Below are 17239 nucleotides of genomic sequence, written 5' to 3'. Positions count from 1 at the left end.
TAGTTGTAAGGCTACTCTTGATATGTTATCTTGTTAATGATGAATCTTTGCCTTATTTTTCGAATTGCTTGTTCATCTACACTAATCTCAATAACTTTCACTGCTCTTAAAGGGGCTTATTGGTTTAAAATTACTGATGACCAATCCTAAATATAGGTTGCAAATATCAAATCTGTGGGGTTTTGACATCTGGTACCCCCCACCAAACATCTGTTCTCAGCAGCTGATATGCAGAGAATGGAGCAGGATGCAGACAGCTCTATTCCCTGTGTAGTGGCTGAACAGAGTCACTGTAGCTTAGGTCCCAATCAAATAAATAGAACAATGAACAACACGAAGCTCCTGGACCTCAGTGCAAAATATGGACCAGGCCCCTAAGTTAAAATATATTGTTTATAGTACTGGTCTCATATTGGGAAGAGACCTCATGGGACATCTAAGATTCCTGCACCTCCTCAGATTACACTCCTGAAATAGGAGCTAAGCTACTGTACCTGTTCTGGCCTCTACACAGAAAACAGAGCTGTCTCCTTGTTTTATTCTCTATGTATCAGTTCTTGAGAACAGGTAATCGGCATTGGTGTCGCATGTCAGATATTAGCGAACTTTAGAATAGGGCATTGAATCATCAACCATGGCTTTTCAGCATATCATATGTGTCTGTATCCAAGCTTTGGATCTTTTGTTACAGATGCTGCTATTCAATAACATCAATCAATGTACTTCCAGTGATCAATGACCTGTCCTGGCCATGGGATGGACATACAGGTGCAGGGTTTGTTACATGGCCTGATAACTACACTGTATCTGCAGCGAGCCATGCAACTGTGTCCATGACATGAGCAGGACAGGTTATTATCCACTAGAAGTAACAAGGAAGGTTATCATTGAATAATAACAAGCAGAGATCTTCAAAACTATGAGGAATAATATAATGTCTCATTAAGCAAAGAATAACATTTAGTTCATAAACCCAGAATATTCTTTTTAAATTGTGCAGACTATGTCAATATTCATGTGTAGTTAGTTCGCTGCATTGGAGAAGTATCTTACGGATTTACTAATGTTCTTTGTATATCTGCCCTAATTCCCTTAAAGACACTGAAAGAATGAAGCATAAGCAGGCATATTGCATAATTAATAATGTTTTCATGGATATAATGTTGCTGCTGCAAGATCCTGGAGAGTTTATACATAGCCTGCTGACAAGGCTTTATTTTCAGTAAGATTGTGCCCGGCCTGCTCAGAACAGAAGGCTTGTCAGACCTAAGGTATCTGTATTATAGGAATTTTAAAGAACCAAATCTACTGTATCTATCATGTATCCTCAAACAGACTGGTGACTAGAGAGGAGCAAACCGATTCTGAACAAATTGGGTTCCTTGCAAATTTTCCAAAGATTTTGGGTTCAACCAAACCTGAATCATTATTATCCATGAATCATTATTAAACTATGGGGGCTCCTCATATTCATTATAATTGGTGTAGATGTCCATTGTGGTACATGGGCATGTGTCTAAGGCCCGAGCCTTTTCTTAAATCAGGACTGCCTTGCGCCTGTCAGGGCCTTTATTAAGACTGGCGAACAAAAATAAATCTGCACCATTGTGTGCTAATACATTGGGGTAAACTAATAGGTGATGTAAAGTTAGACTACTAGATAGTCTGAAGATGTGCCAGATTTATCATCCAGCATTGACTACGGCCATAAATCTGGTAAGGTTTACCACTTTCTAGGGACATAGCCATAGGTGGTGCAACAGTAGCAGTCTCTGCTGGGTCACGGTCCTTGGAGGGACCTAAAAAGCCCCGAGACACATAAAATATACCAGTATTCTAAATGGCTCAAGGCATATAGTTGCTCCATTATAGTTTTTACATTGGGGCCCTGTAGCTAAAGTATTAGTAATTCTGCCTCTAGGTGTATCTGGCCAGATGATATAAACTTGCATTTATACTACATATATAGTATTTTGACACATAAGCCATTGCCTAAAGTGACGTTTCCGTGCTAGTAATTTCTGAAAAGGGTTGCACACTTTTTCATAGCATTGCAACAAGACCTCTCACTTCTATTATCATGAAAACACATCCTGTACAGTATTCAGTCCATAAATGATACTGCTTCTCCATAGTCGCAATACCCTGCAGTGTGTGTCTGTGTCATTGTGCACATTACATGAATATGATTTACAGGTTACGTCCTGCCCCGCAGGTTGATCTATGGCAGCCCAGCAGTTTTGGCAGCATCCTGAATAACACCATCACTGATGTTCACATATCTAATACCAGCTCTGAGGCTCTGCTAACATACCTCAGACAAGCCAACGTGGACCACAGGTAAGGATATAGGTACTTTGATAGAAACTACCTATTCTGAATAAAACTATGGTGCTGCCATTGCTACCTTATATCTGTAGTGTTGGAGCACTGAAACAGACGTATGAAGAAAGTTGAATTATTTGAGAGAATGACACAACGTAACATAACAATGCATACTCTCCTGATAAATCCGCTGCTGCTCGGGCACTGCTACTCCGGTGTTCCCTTATGGTCTTTGCTTACTTGGCTGCAGTGATGACGTTCCAGTCTACATATCACTGCAACCCATCACTGGTCACTGTATAGCCGAGACCACTGAGGTCAGCAATTTACTGCGTCGCTCCTATCGCTTAAGGGAATATCTGAACTGGCATAGAAAAGCCCAGTCTAGATAAATCTCCCCATTTTATAAACTTGTGTCTCCATCCTTATAATTTTTACACCGTCCCCAGATTTGTGGTTCCTCCCCTATGAGAGAGCTGTAAGATGTGTCACAATTACTCACACTCCATGTATGCCACTTTTTGTGCAATTCATGCCAGAATTTTGCTACATTTTGCATCTCCCATTGTATAAATCTGCTAAACACTGTGCACTTATTACAGCCTGGAAACTAATCATTATTATACATTGTTTTCAGAGGAAAAGGAGAAAATACATCTATGAATTAAAAGAATGGAGACCAAAAATATTTGAGTTCCCTTTACGAGCAGATTTTATTTCCCGGGAAGGTTTATTGTGTACATTGAGATGCAGATTGAATTAACACATAATGAAATTGATTCATTATATTCAGTGTCCCCACATGCGCGCCTTTTCCATCGAGTAATGAAACGGAGAATTAGGAGGCAGCATGGTCGAAAGATGGAGGACATAAATCGATTTATCTTTAAGTGTTTGTACCAGTGTGTTCTTTGGAGTAGAATAGTCTCTACCATGCAGCATAAAGCAGCTGAAATTTTACATTCTCTTTACATCATTTGTGAAAGTTGTAAATTACGTTTATTTTTGCGGCTCTTTGATGCTTCTATCAGATTATTAACTATTACTGCAGAGACAAGGGCATAGATACCACCACGGTCAAAGATACCACACAGTTGGTGGGGGGGATTTATTAATACTTGCCATTCTTATGCCAGTCTTAACTGATTCCCAGCCAGGCGTAAGACTCACCAGAATTACTAAGAGTCTCTGGCCTGGTAGTAATTCTAGCGCATGTACTTAGATGCACATGGTTGGATAGCTACACAAGTAAGGGAACAACGTAGGTTTGTGGTATAACTCACACCAATTTTTTGGCATGAGTTATAGTAAATCTGGTGGACCAGGTGTCTCTTCCCGGGCCCATCTAGATTCCCGCCCTACTCACTATCTATAAAATTGGCATATGGGTCATAAAGGCTGAAATGTGTGAGCGTGTGCCAATAAGGTGCCAAGCTGAGGTGCATTTTTGGCCACTTTTGAGGTTCATCCATCCTAGCAAATGGTCTCCAGTGTCTCTAGTGCCTATAGAGAAGGTGTGACTGACCAACCATCTAATGTGTGTAGTTGTGGCCCAATTTTCCCATGATGGCAAATGTCGAAGGAAAGAAAGGTCACGCATGTTGGATTTCAATATGTGCATTCCTTCTGCTTCAGGGGGGGATAAGCAAGAGGTGTTTGCCTATGGTCTATACCCCTCTCTTGACTGAGAACACATGACCGTCATCTAGAATGTACATTTACATGGAGGGGTGCAAGAGCCACCTCAAAGGGCTTTTATCATTAAACAAACCCCTACCTCGTGATAAATTAGTAGGTTTTCCCCATGTATGCCTCCTGCAGGTCATTGAAATGCAAGTGCGTCCATGACTGGCGCTTCTGTCACTTTTATGGGGAATGGAGGATAAGTGTAATTCATGATAACACCCCTTTAAGGATATATGTATAATAAAATGACAGCAGTCATTTAGCCAACATCTGTCTAAGGTGTATGACCAGCTTTAGCTATCCCCATTCCTATGGATAGTCTGAACAATATTTCCTCACTTCTGCTCCCCACCAGCAGTTCACATCCTACAGTCTCAAGACTTTGAAAGAAAACTGTAGCTGCATCCCCCTCCTCCCAGTACACTTTTTTTTTTACTGTACAATTCTAGTTGATTTTCATGAGGTCTCCCCATTTTGTTAATATTTACAGAAAGCCTGCTGTCACACAACTAGAAGAAACATTTGGCACATCTACTTTAAGTATATATATATCAAATGAACAGACTTTATATATGAATTTGTATGTATACCACGTACATTTTAAGACAGTTTTATAAAATTATAAAAACCACATGCTGCCTGATAACGTTGGCAATTTGTTCTTATTTATGTATATATATATTTCCTTCCCAGTATTCTTGTACAAAATTTGCAGAATTTGATTGAAAAGCAGAATCATTCTAAATCTAAGAGGAAGCGAAGATCGCTGCCAAAACACGATTATGAAGATTATCATCCCCTCGAAGAGGTACGTTCTTTCTATGGTTCGCATGGAAACTGGATGTATGAAAGTGTTATCGAGATACATTCATAAAAAATACTTATAGAAACTTTTATCATTTGCCCCACTCATAACAAAAAGCTCCATAAAATATAAGTATAAGCAAGTAAATAATATGTTTCAGTCCAGATACTAATAATTGCTGTTTCCTTAGGTGACTTTTCAGTATAATCTGTGATGTCTATTTATGGAGACGACCAATTTCCTCTGAAATTTTAAGTGGTTGCCTCAAAGAGGTTTTACTTTATTTTTTGATGTTTTTGTTTGTATAAAAAATATGTATTACACATAATGGGTCATATTCAAGACAAGCGTTTTATATGCTGGTCTTATCCTGTCCTGTGCTGGTATTACATACAATACATTCCTTAATAATTGTGGCGCACCAGGATCTGGCTACACTAGGAGTTGGAATAGATTTCAGGTATTATACCCATTTTCTGTTGTATGTATGTTAAAGGAGATATCCAGTTTCTAACATTGATGGCGTATCCTTACGATAGGTCATCAATATTACATCTGTGAGGGTCTGATGGTTGAGACCCCTGCAGATCTGCTTCCTCAGGATAGCACGGATCCCAATATTGTTGACAATAACCCCTGCCCTTTCCAACCGGCCCACTCACATTTATAGAAAGTGGCCAAATTTTCCGTACACGAGAACGTGTCCCGTAGACTATTTTTAAACATCCTATTTGTACTTGACTTTTCTTTTGCTCCTGGCTACTTTCCCTATCTCTTATTATCATCTGCCCGTTCTCTGCTGCAGGTGAATGCAGCTGGATCTGCTGCCATAAGAATGACACATCACTACTGCAAATACAGTTACAACATTCACAGCAGCTTTAACTGCCTAATGGACTGTAAATGCAGCCTGTTGGGTTTTTGTCTACTCAGCTTTTGTTAACCGCATTGATCATAGTGGAGTATTGACTAAGTAGAACTTTCTCTTTCTACATTCACCTGCTGGCGTACACAATATTGTGTAATGCAACATGCAGAACGACTGTCTATAAACACCGTCCAGCTGGTCCTAAAAGATCCAGGTGAAAGGAAAATATTATAGTCTCCAATAAAAATGAAGGAAATGTTAGGAAATAGTTGTTGCATATAGATGACAGAAGCAGTTATGTCAGTTGTGAAGTGCTGTCCATGTATACACCAAGTGTTAGGTTAATATGTCACATGTATTGTAATAATAATAATAATAATAATAATAATACATTTTATTTGTATAGCGCCAACATATTCCGCAGCGCTGTACAATTTGTAGGGTTCAAATACAGACAGAAAAATACATTACAAAGAAAATCATTTCACACAATGGGACTGAGGGCCCTGCTCACAAGAGCTTACAATCTATGAGGTAGAGGGGGTGACACAAGAGGTAGCAGGGGCGGCATTGCTTATGCAGAGGTCAGACACTTTTGTGATAGAGTTTACGGTCATAACATAAACATAAGACTTTATGAGCCGTCGACAGTCGTGTCCTTTAACATGTGGATGGAGCTTGGACCTATAAAGTTAGCATGAGATGACATCATATCATCTGGGGAAATGTGGGAGCGGGGACAGAGGAAGGTTAAGGGTTTACGTACTGTATTGTACTGAATAGATGAATAAATAACACAGAAGACTGATGGCAGAAAAGGTGCACAAGGTCCATCTAGTCTGATGTATATCTTAGGATTGATGTGGTTATCCCAGGCATGTGTAAATTTACTAATAGATACCATGCCTGATGAAGAGACCGAGTAGTCTTGAAAGCTTGCAATCTATCATCATTTTTGTTAGCCATTAAAAAAAGGTATCAACTACTGCAGACTTTCAATCTTTGCATTTAAATTTACTAATGCTAGGTTCACACTAGCGTTGCCTCTCCGTTGTTCTGGTCCATTGGAGAAAAACTGAAACCAATGGAGGAAAAAGGGGGATACCGGGCTTTTACTCCACCAATCTTGAGAGTCGCCAGCGCAGGAGTGAATGTAGATTTAATTGTAGATTTCCCATCTATATCTGCTGGAATTATGTTCCACTAATGTCAGTGAAGGCAGGGCTCGTTCACATCTGCGCCCGGTCTCCGTTCTACAGGTTTCTGTTTCCTGCACAAAACAGAGCAGCATACGGAAACCTGCAGGACTTTTTCTCACCCATTCATTTGAATGGGTGAGAAAGCTGTCCGGCCGTGAGTGGCGGTGAGCATTTTACGCTCTCCGCCGCCACCGGTTTTTTAATCCGGACACAGAGTCGGCCATGCAGTACTCTGTGTCCGGATTTAAAAAAACGGTTTGCGGCGGAGAGCGTAAAACGCTCACTGCGGCTCACGGCAGGACCCGGTCTGTGGTTTCCGTCTTCTTGCATGCATTAGACGGAAACCACAGAACAGAGACCCGAACGCAGGTGTGAACCTAGCGTAATATTGGCTCTGATCTCCCCCCCCCCAATCCATTTTTCAGTTTGTGTTCCATTGTTTTTTTTTCTTTCCCTTCTTTCCTCAAGACTATACGGGGCTTTCTTCAAGGCCACACAGATACGTTGCCAGATGGCAAAATCTCTCTATAAATGAGAATTTGTAGCAATGTCATTGTATGGTTACTCAGACAGATTGTACAAACTCTTTATTTCTAGATTGTGAAGTGGATGCATCACATGAATAAAAGTCATCCTAACCTTGTCCACATGTTCTCCTTGGGAACATCCTATGAGGGAAGACCATTGTATGTGCTCAAGGTAAGAGGACGGTGACTCATCTGAAACACCAAGCATTGCTTTCCTTTGAAGCATCACTGCCTGTTATGTCAGTCTCATTATAAATTGCAGATGCAGATTTTTTGCGCACAGAAAAATCTGGAACTTTCTTAATCCTCATGTACATAGGTATATGAAGGGTAAGACTAAATAACACTCTATACAGATACACAAACTGTACTACGTGGAATTGTATTTTATACAGTGATTTTCCATATGGTGTACATTCAGGTACTGTATTAGTACTTGCATAAAAAGTTCCATACATGTACTGTAGGAGTTTTTCCTTGTCACTAATTTTGGGAATAAAACCACTAGTCCAAAGAGATCTTGTATGGAAATGTTTACAATTTTAGGGTGCATTCACACTGAGTAAACGCTAGCTTATTCTGAACGTAAAACACGTTCAGAATAAGCGGCGTATAAAGCAGCTCCATTCATTTCTATGGGAGCGGGGATACGAGCGCTCCCCATAGAAATGAATGGGCTGCTTCTTTCACTCCGAGCAGTCCCATTGAAGTGAATAGGGAGTGCCGGCGTGTACGCTCCGGCATGAGCAGAGCTTGCCGTATACGCCGGCACTCCCCATTCACTTCAATGGGACTGCTCGGAGTGAAAGAAGCAGCCCATTCATTTCTATGGGGAGCGCTCGTATGCCAGCTCCCATAGAGATGAATGGAGCTGCTTTAGACGCCGCTTATTCTGAACGTGTTTTACGTTCAGAATAAGCTAGCGTTTACTCAGTGTGAATTCACCCTTACACTATGCATTGACAATCTTTTAGGAAAATCATTGTCCTTGCAGCATTCGATGTTGTTTCATGTGATATAGGTATTCCATATGTATTCCATACGTTGTGACAAACATATTACAATGTATGGAATCATAGAAACACTATTATGGCTCTGTAACATTCACAGGTCATAAGATTTTAGTCTGAAAGCCATTAATCTCTACTTTCGTGTGTTGAGAGCTTCTCTTAATAGTTGTAAAAGAATATATTTGACTAAAACTAGGGAAATTAAAACTAACCATTGCACCACTGGTAAATTCCCTGCTGCTCCAGCTCAGCCACTCCGTTTGTCCTTCTTGGGTTGTCTGGCAGTGGTAACAGAAGTTAAAGGTGCTTTCTAGGATCATGACATTGCTGACGATCCTTAGAATAGGCCATCAAAATTAGATTAGTCAGCTGTTTCATGAGCTTGCAACATTTAAGTGAGCTCTACTTCCTCTTCTCAGGCCAATTCCATCATATTCATTTGTCACATGGCCGTGCTCAGTCCAATTCAAATAAATGGGGCAGACCTGCAGTACCAAGCACAGCCACTATAACGTTTAAAACACAAAAACATTCACAGCCCTGGTGTGGTTTGGCACAATATATAGGCTTAAAAATCCGAATGTCCTATAATTTTAGATAGAATAACAATGTCCAAAGGAAAAAAGTTATATGGGTTACTCACTCATTAAAGGCGTACTGAGAAATTGCAACGAAACTCCTTGGTTCCTCCGGCTTGGAACACAGGTGCATAGAACATGTAGAAAGACGTGGAGTCCAGCAAAATCCTCATGAATAAAAACTCTTGACTTTATTTAGTTCATTTTAAAAATTGTACATACATCTCCATATAGAATGTGCATCTCCAAGGTGTAAGGATAGCTGGGAGACACAACAGATGTCAACGACAGACTTAGACTGACCAGCTGACGCATTTCGAAACAGTTCGTTTCTTAGTCATAGCTATGACTAAGAAACGAACTGTTTCGAAATGCGTCAGCTGGTCAGTCTAAGTCTGTCGTTGACATCTGTTGTGTCTCCCAGCTATCCTTACACCTTGGAGATGCACATTCTATATGGAGATGTATGTACAATTTTTAAAATGAACTAAATAAAGTCAAGAGTTTTTATTCATGAGGATTTTGCTGGACTCCACGTCTTTCTACATGTACTATAACGTTTATGCCGCTGTGCTTGGTATGCAGTGAAGAGGCCACAAATGCGTCAGCCCCTTCAATCCACTGATCTGTGGGGGTTCTTGGTGTTGGACCCCTACAATCTGACATTGATGACCTACGCTAAGAACAGGTAATCAGTATCATTCCTGCAGAATCTACATTATTACAAAAAAACTGCACTGATAACGTCATGCAGTGGTGTTTCTCCAACAACATTATGACGCTACCTCTATTGTTCCACCTTGTGAGGTGCACTGACTATCCCTTAGGTACATTATTGTACTGATCTGATTTTCATACCAAATGCACTAAATAGAGATGATCTTCATTCAGTTGGGAGCCAAGCCATCCTCTACTAAGAAGTCCTCCAAGAGAGAAGTGTGGATTGACTGTGGAATTCATGCCCGAGAATGGATTGGCCCAGCATTTTGTCAGTGGTTTGTAAAGGAGGTACTATACATTCCTGTTACTACTATTAAGGAGTTTTGTATAGATTTGTAACTAAAAAGATACATTTATCTTTTTATTCATAGGCTGTAAATACTTATAAAACGGATCCAGTTATGAGAAAAATCATGGACCTTCTCTATGTCTATGTGATGCCAGTGTTTAATGTAGATGGCTACCGGTACAGCTGGACACATGTAAGTATTTTATGGCCTGTGGTGGAAAAGGGACTTTGTTGAACACCTCTATAGTTTTCCAGTATTCACAGTGAGATCAGTAGTATTGGTATAAACCCATGTACGTTGATCTGATATTTGCTGGCATCCAGAGTTTTATTATTTAATTCTGTGTCTGTTGGAATTTGCAGATGTGAGAAAAAATAAAAATAAAACTTAGAACTTCAATGTTACCATATTCTAATGTATGGTAATTATTAATAAAGAAATAGTGTCAGCTAAAGGAGTATTCCTGGTAAAGGTGGAGCATGAAGCTCCTGAGCCCCATTCCAAAATCTATACAACTATAATGTATCGTTTATAGTACTGGTCTTCTCATATTGGGAAGAGACAACTTATGGGTCACTTAAGGACTTGGGATTCCGAGATTTTAAAGGGGTTGTCCCATCTCAAGGATCCTATCTACACTGGTAGTTTATGTAAATTGAAGACTTTTCCTAAATATATTGCTTTGGAAATGTTGCTTTGTTTGCCTGCTGTGTGAACTTATTCCTCCCAATGTTTACACAGCGTTGCTATAACCACGAACCTGTGGAAGAAGTGACATCACTCACTGTTCTTGCCAACAGGACAATCAGTTCAACGAAGTGCAGTTTGCTGATAAAGCTGAGTCTGTTATCTCTCTATGTAAACACACAGATAACACTGAGTCCATCCTCTAGAAGCATCTGCATATTATCTGATCTGCATAAGTATTGTGATACTTCTCAGGCCCAATCAGCAAGAGGGAGGAGGGGGAGAGAAATACAGGAAGTGAGAAGAAGAGATTGCAGGCTGACTGCTGATACACTGAGATGGGAAAACCCCTTTAAAGGGTCTAGAGTAGACCCTATTGACTTCTATGAGAGAGTTTTCTAGGAATGCTCTGTGACTTGTGAAAAGGTCATTGTGCAGAGAGGGGAGTAGAAAAGATGTGAAATTACCTATTGTGACTGGTGGATTCTGTGTCTTCTGTGTATTCATGATAGCTCTGATCATGGGTGTGCTGATAACATTAGGTTCACATCTGCATTGGCGTCTCTGTGAGGAATATGTTGGTGCTATATAAGTAAAATGCATTATTATTATTATTATTATCATTATTATTAATAAGTCATCAGTGAAGTGTGAGATCTTGAAATGATACTTATTAGAGATGAGCGAACACTAAAATGTCCGAGGTTCGAAATCCGATTCGAACAGCCGCACATTGTTCGGCTGTTTGAACGGATTTTGAACCCCATTCCCCATACGTCAAACAGCAGCGCAACAACTGGGGTATTCCTGCCCCTGCGAGCAATTAGGACAGGTGGAACTTTTACTTAATCAAAAGTGGAACCTCCCCTATAAGAGGCCAACTGACCCCCTCCCCCCCGCGTTTTTTTCTGTCCTGCTGGGCAGGACAGGTGGCAGGGGAAGGTTGGGAGGGGGGGCAGAGTTCCTCTCTCCCACTTTCCCTTTTTTTCCTTTTTTTCCTTTTATATTTTGTTGCTGTGGGTTGGGCGCCCCCCTCCCCAAGATTGGGGGGGGGGGGGGGAGAGCTCGACTGCAGCCTACCTGAAGCGTTGGAGGCGCGGGCAGGGACCCGCGCACTTTGGCGTTCGGCGCCGGCTTTCCCGGGCTCCTGTACGAAGCTTCGGAGTTCGGCGCATGCGCAGGATGGGTTCGTGTGCGTGCGCGCCGGGCCCGGCTGTGTTATGCGCTCCCGTGCCGCCGGGCATGCGCAGTAGCTCGCGCCTGTCCGACGGCTTTCTCTGCTCTCCCCGGCTCTTAGAAACTGAGCGGGGGGGAGTATTGGGACACGGTGAAGGGGCACGGAGCTCCCCCTTGGTGGGGGGGAGAGTATGAAGCCCCTGGGTCCCTCACCTTTACACCACCCACCCCCCCTCGGGAGGGGCGGGGTTTATTGTGCCCTCCCCCTCTGGGAGGTATATTAGTATGGCAGCTTCTGCCTGTCAGTCGCTGCTCAGGTGTTGCAGGGACTGGTTCAGGCTCTGAAGCTTGCTCAGCTTGGTGGTGTACAGAGAGTCTTCAACTCAGCATTTAAACTTTCTGGACTGGATTGTAAGGTATTTTTTTCTTGGTTTAGGGAAGTGATCTGTGGATCCCTGTCAGGTATGGGGGGAGATATTTTTATGAATTTGGTCTCTTTTTTAGATGGCTTCTTCATCCTCGTCGTCAAGTTCCGACGAGGGAAGACGCAGGAAATCCGCAGCGGTGCGCAGACACGCACCATGCAAGGATTGCAATATTCCGTTACCTGATGGATATGAAAATTCACGATGTCGTCAATGTAGGGCTCCACGGGCGGAAGAAACCCAGGTTCATGAGGTCATCTCCTGGGTGAAAGGTTTTGTGGAGGAGTCTATGCGTGAAATGAAGGACTCTATCGCCCATCTCACGAAGAGACCTCGTCTGGAGTCCACTTCCCGTCCGTTTCCTCTGAATGAGGAATTTCAGATTGTGGATGAAGTCTCTTCAGATGAAGAGTCGGTGGATACGGGTCCGTCTTTTCCCTTGGAGAAAATGCCAAGGCTGATGAAAATGGTGCGTCCAGAGCGTGACGGGGACCCGGACCAGAAGGGACAGAGGTCCTTCAAGGTGGAGCCGGCAGTGGCAAGAAACATGGAGGCGGAGTGGAAGCGCCCGGAGAGGTCATTTCAACTCTCCAAGAAGTTTCGGACCCTCTTTCCGGTGGAGGAGGACCAGTTTGATCGCTGGGGTCCGCCCCCGAGGGTCGATATGGCCGTTTCGAAGCTGTTGAAACGAACAGTGGTGCCATCGGCAGATGGCTCTAATCTACAGGATGCGATGGATCGGCATACGGAGGTAAGTGGCCACCTTAAGGTGGGGAGACAAGATCTCAGGAGAACATACCTAATCCCTTCTCTTTTATCAGGGTTCCCTACGTCGAATTTATACTTCAGCAGCTGCGCAGGCCTCCGTGGGAATTTCAGCGACCGAGGTCGTCCAATTTTTGAAAGGCAATGTTTCAGTCCTTCGGAGGAATATTGATGCGGGGGTCCCACGCGATGAATTGCTGGCATTTCTGTCGTCCACTTCGTTGGCGGTGGACTACCTGGCGGAAGCGGCATCATATCAAGTGAAGATCGCGGCAAGGGCTATGGCATTAGCCACAGCGGCTAGACGGCCCCTTTGGTTGAAGCCCTGGAGGGCTGACAATACATCGAAGTACAACCTTTGCGCTCTCCCCTTCGAGCCTGGTAAGCTCTTCGGTAAGGAGCTGGATGCCATTATGGAGGGGTTAGCCGACAGTAAGGGGAAGAATCTTCCCCAAGGAGCTCTGGGTAGAGCAGGCCCTTCATTTCGGGGTCGAGGATTTAGACCCTTCCCCTCTAGGGGAACATATCAAAGGCGCCCCGGGGCAGAGGCTTTGGTCGGCGTCTCACCCGTGAGGCAGAGAAGAAGAAGCCAAGTTTCTGACATTCAATCCTCCCCTCCTCTACCGCCCGTTCCCATTTCCCCAATTCCGGTAGGAGGGCGTTTGTCTCTTTTTCTCCCAGCTTGGGTTCGCTGTATTCAGGATCCGTGGGTTCTGCAGCTGGTAGCTGCAGGATTCAGAATAAAGTTTATTTCGAAACCCCCCGACAAATTTGTCAGAACCCGTATTTTATTGGATCTCAAACAAATTCTCCTAGAGAGGGCCGTCCAGGAGTACCTGGACAAGGGCGCCCTAGAACAGGTGCCTCAGGTAGAGCAGTCAACCGGCGTGTATTCTCCAGTTTTTTTGGTACCAAAAAACTCAGGGGGCTGGAGAATGGTGGTGGATCTAAGAGGTCTCAATCGTTACATTGTCAAGACTCCTTTCCGAATGGAAACTATCAGGTCAGTATTGCCGTTCCTGCAGCACGGAGACATGTTCGTCACGTTAGATCTGAGAGATGCATATCTACACATCCTAATATTTCCACCGCACAGGAGGTTTTTGAGAATTGCGGTTGTGTTGAACGGTACGCTACGCCATTTGCAATTCGCAGCCCTGCCGTTTGGGATTTCTTCGGCCCCCTACACCTTTACAAAGGTTGTGGCTCCGGTCGTTGCGGCTCTTCGGCTCCAGGGTATCTTCATAGTACCCTACCTGGACGACTGGCTGTTGAAAGCCCAGTCAGCAGAGGTCCTCACTGCCCACCTAAACACCACCATCGCCTTCCTAGGCGAACTGGGTTGGCTCATAAATTGGCAAAAATCCGTGGTTATTCCGTCCACTCGGATCCAATTCCTAGGATTCATCCTGGATTCCCTCAAGATGCGAGTTTCCCTACCTCCCGGGCGGGAGGAGAAGATTCGCCGGGCAGTACATCACTTAGCGGTGACACGGAGAGTTCAGGTGAGAACATCCATGAGGGTCCTGGGATTGATGGCGGCAGCTGCAGATGCAGTGCCATGGGCACTATGGCACATGCGGCCATTACAGTGCGAGACTCTCAGGTTATGGAACCGCAGCCAGACGGGGCTGCAAAGACTCATCCAGTTGTCTGTCGAAACCCGTCGGTCACTACGGTGGTGGTCCCATCTGAAGAACGGGAAGTCCACGATCCAGCCTGTCTGGACCCTGTTGACGACAGATGCCTCCCTCTATGGATGGGGAGCGCATCTGGGGGAGACCCTAACAAGCGGAACATGGGGGCCGGAGGAGAGGTCCCAGTCATCAAATTGGCGCGAATTGTGCGCAATCCTCAAGGCACTACGTTATTTCACCCAAACGCTCCGCGGCAAGGCAGTCAGGGTCAGGACAGACAATGTCACGGCAGTCCTGTATCTGAACAAACAAGGAGGGACGAGGTCCCCATCTCTGCTCAGGTTAGTAGGCCAGATCTTCACCTGGGCGGAAGGCAACGTAAGTCATCTCACGGCGGTGCACATAAGAGGACATCTAAACACGTTGGCGGATCAGCTAAGCAGAGGCCTGACTGTGGAGGGCGAATGGTCGCTGAACCGGGAAGTTTTCCTTCAACTTACCCAGATGTGGGGTCTCCCCGAGGTGGACCTGATGGCCACCCAGTACAATGCCAAGGTGGAGAGGTTTTGTTCCCTCTACCAGGAGGACAACCCCTTGGCAGTGGATGCCCTATCAATACCTTGGAAGTTCAGGCTGGCATACATCTTCCCTCCACTTCCCATGGTTTCGAAGGTATTGGCCAAGATCAGACAAGACCAGGTATCGGTCATTGCAATCATACCATTCTGGCCAAAGAGGGCATGGTTTACCCACCTCATGCAGATGAGTCGAGGGAACTATTGGAGACTTCCGCTTCTTCACAACCTGGTAACCCAGAACAGTCGGCTATGCCAGGACCTGGAGACGTTCAACCTGACAGCCTGGAGGTTGACCGTGCCTTATATGGACACGGAGGACTATCCCAAGCCGTTCGAGCGACCTTAGCTTGTTCTAGGGCACTATCAACTAACAGAGCTTATGTAAGGATTGGTAGAATCTACCAACAATGGTGCGAGGAGAACCGGCGATCCGGTTCGGAGATTGAGTCGGTGTTGGAGTTTATGCAGAATGGCCTGGACAAGGGGCTTGCTCCGGCGACGCTAAGAGTACACATGGCAGCATTGTCTGCGGTCCTGGGGATCAGGTTGTCCCAGAATCCCTTGGTGAGTCAATTCTTGAAAGGAGCCTCTAGGCTCCACCCCTCTGTTCACAGCCCGGTCCCTCAATGGGATCTGGGTACGGTACTACAGGGACTTTGTGAGCCCCCCTTTGAGCCGCTGCAGGAGACAGATTTGAAATGGGTATCTTATAAGGTGGCATTTTTGTTGGCGGTTACCTCAGCAAAACGAGCTGGGGAGCTGCAGGCTTTGGCTGCTACAGAGCCTTACTTATTATTTTTCCCAGACAGGGTCCAGTTGAGGTACCTGCCGGGGTTCCTACCCAAGGTGCCCTCTGGGCAGAATATAAACCACGTTATCTCACTGCCCACCTTCTTTCCTTCCCCAGTGAGCCGGGAGGAGGAAAGGTGGCATACCCTGGACCTAAGGAGATGTCTAAGTATCTACCTGGAACCGACTAGCGCGTTCAGGAGGACCGAGAACCTGTTTGTGAATGCGTCAGGTAGGAATAGAGGGGAGAAAGTATCCAAGGGTACCCTTTCACGTTGGATCAAGGGGGCCATTTTTCAGGCCTTCCAGAATCAGGGACTGCCACCTCCAGACTTCGTCCGGGCACATTCCACCCGTGCGGTGGCCACCTCCTGTGCGGAGAGACAGTCCGTCTCTTTGGATCAAATCTGCTCAGCGGCAACATGGAGTTCGCACTTGACATTCGTAAGACATTACAGATTGGAGCGGTTCGCGGCAGAGGCAGTGGCTTTTGGCCACTCAGTCCTTTCATCAGGCTGCCAGGAAGTCCCACCCTAGGGGGGATTTACTTGCTACCTCCCCAGTTGTTGCGCTGCTGTTTGACGTATGGGGAATGGAAGATTATGTAGATAATCTGTTTTCCCATAGTCCAAACAGCAGCGCAAGCTTCCCTCCCTTCCTGTTCTGAAGATATTTTCGGAATATTATACTTTATAATTACGCGGGGGGGGAGGGGGTCAGTTGGCCTCTTATAGGGGAGGTTCCACTTTTGATTAAGTAAAAGTTCCACCTGTCCTAATTGCTCGCAGGGGCAGGAATACCCCAGTTGTTGCGCTGCTGTTTGGACTATGGGAAAACAGATTATCTACATAATCTTCCATTATAGTCTATGGGGGGAAATGCTCGTTTCAGGGGTAGGCAAAATTCGATACAATTATACTTACCAAGTCCACGAGTAACGGTCGGGCTGGATTCCCCTTGAAGTCTTCTCCTGGCGCAACGCCCCCGTGACGTCTTCCGGCAGGAATTCACTCTGCCTAGGCATCGGGGCCTAGGCAGAGTGAATTCCACCCGGAAGAAGACACGGGGACGCAGCGCGGAGAAGACTTCGGAAAGGTAAGAGAAGAACCAGCGTTGATTGGCAGAATGTATAGCATTCTGCCAATCAATGCTGGTTCTGCATCGAACCTTAAAC

The 17239-nt window shown here is 44.7% G+C and overlaps 1 protein-coding gene across 1 annotated transcript in view; it reads left to right on the top strand.

Annotated features, from left to right (window-relative positions):
- The window catches only part of CPA6 (carboxypeptidase A6), a 133511-nt gene that overhangs the window by 92007 nt on the left and 24265 nt on the right, over positions 1 to 17239 (top strand). The window contains exons 3-7 of the mRNA XM_075270442.1: positions 2216 to 2340; positions 4705 to 4819; positions 7481 to 7582; positions 9890 to 10006; positions 10090 to 10200. Of these exons, the coding sequence (XP_075126543.1) occupies positions 2216 to 2340; positions 4705 to 4819; positions 7481 to 7582; positions 9890 to 10006; positions 10090 to 10200 (570 nt within the window). The remainder of the gene's footprint in view (positions 1 to 2215; positions 2341 to 4704; positions 4820 to 7480; positions 7583 to 9889; positions 10007 to 10089; positions 10201 to 17239) is intronic.

This window comes from Leptodactylus fuscus, chromosome 4 (genome assembly GCF_031893055.1).
Source record: "Leptodactylus fuscus isolate aLepFus1 chromosome 4, aLepFus1.hap2, whole genome shotgun sequence".
NCBI lineage: Eukaryota > Metazoa > Chordata > Amphibia > Anura > Leptodactylidae > Leptodactylus > Leptodactylus fuscus.
This window is presented reverse-complemented; position numbering and strand designations above follow the sequence as displayed.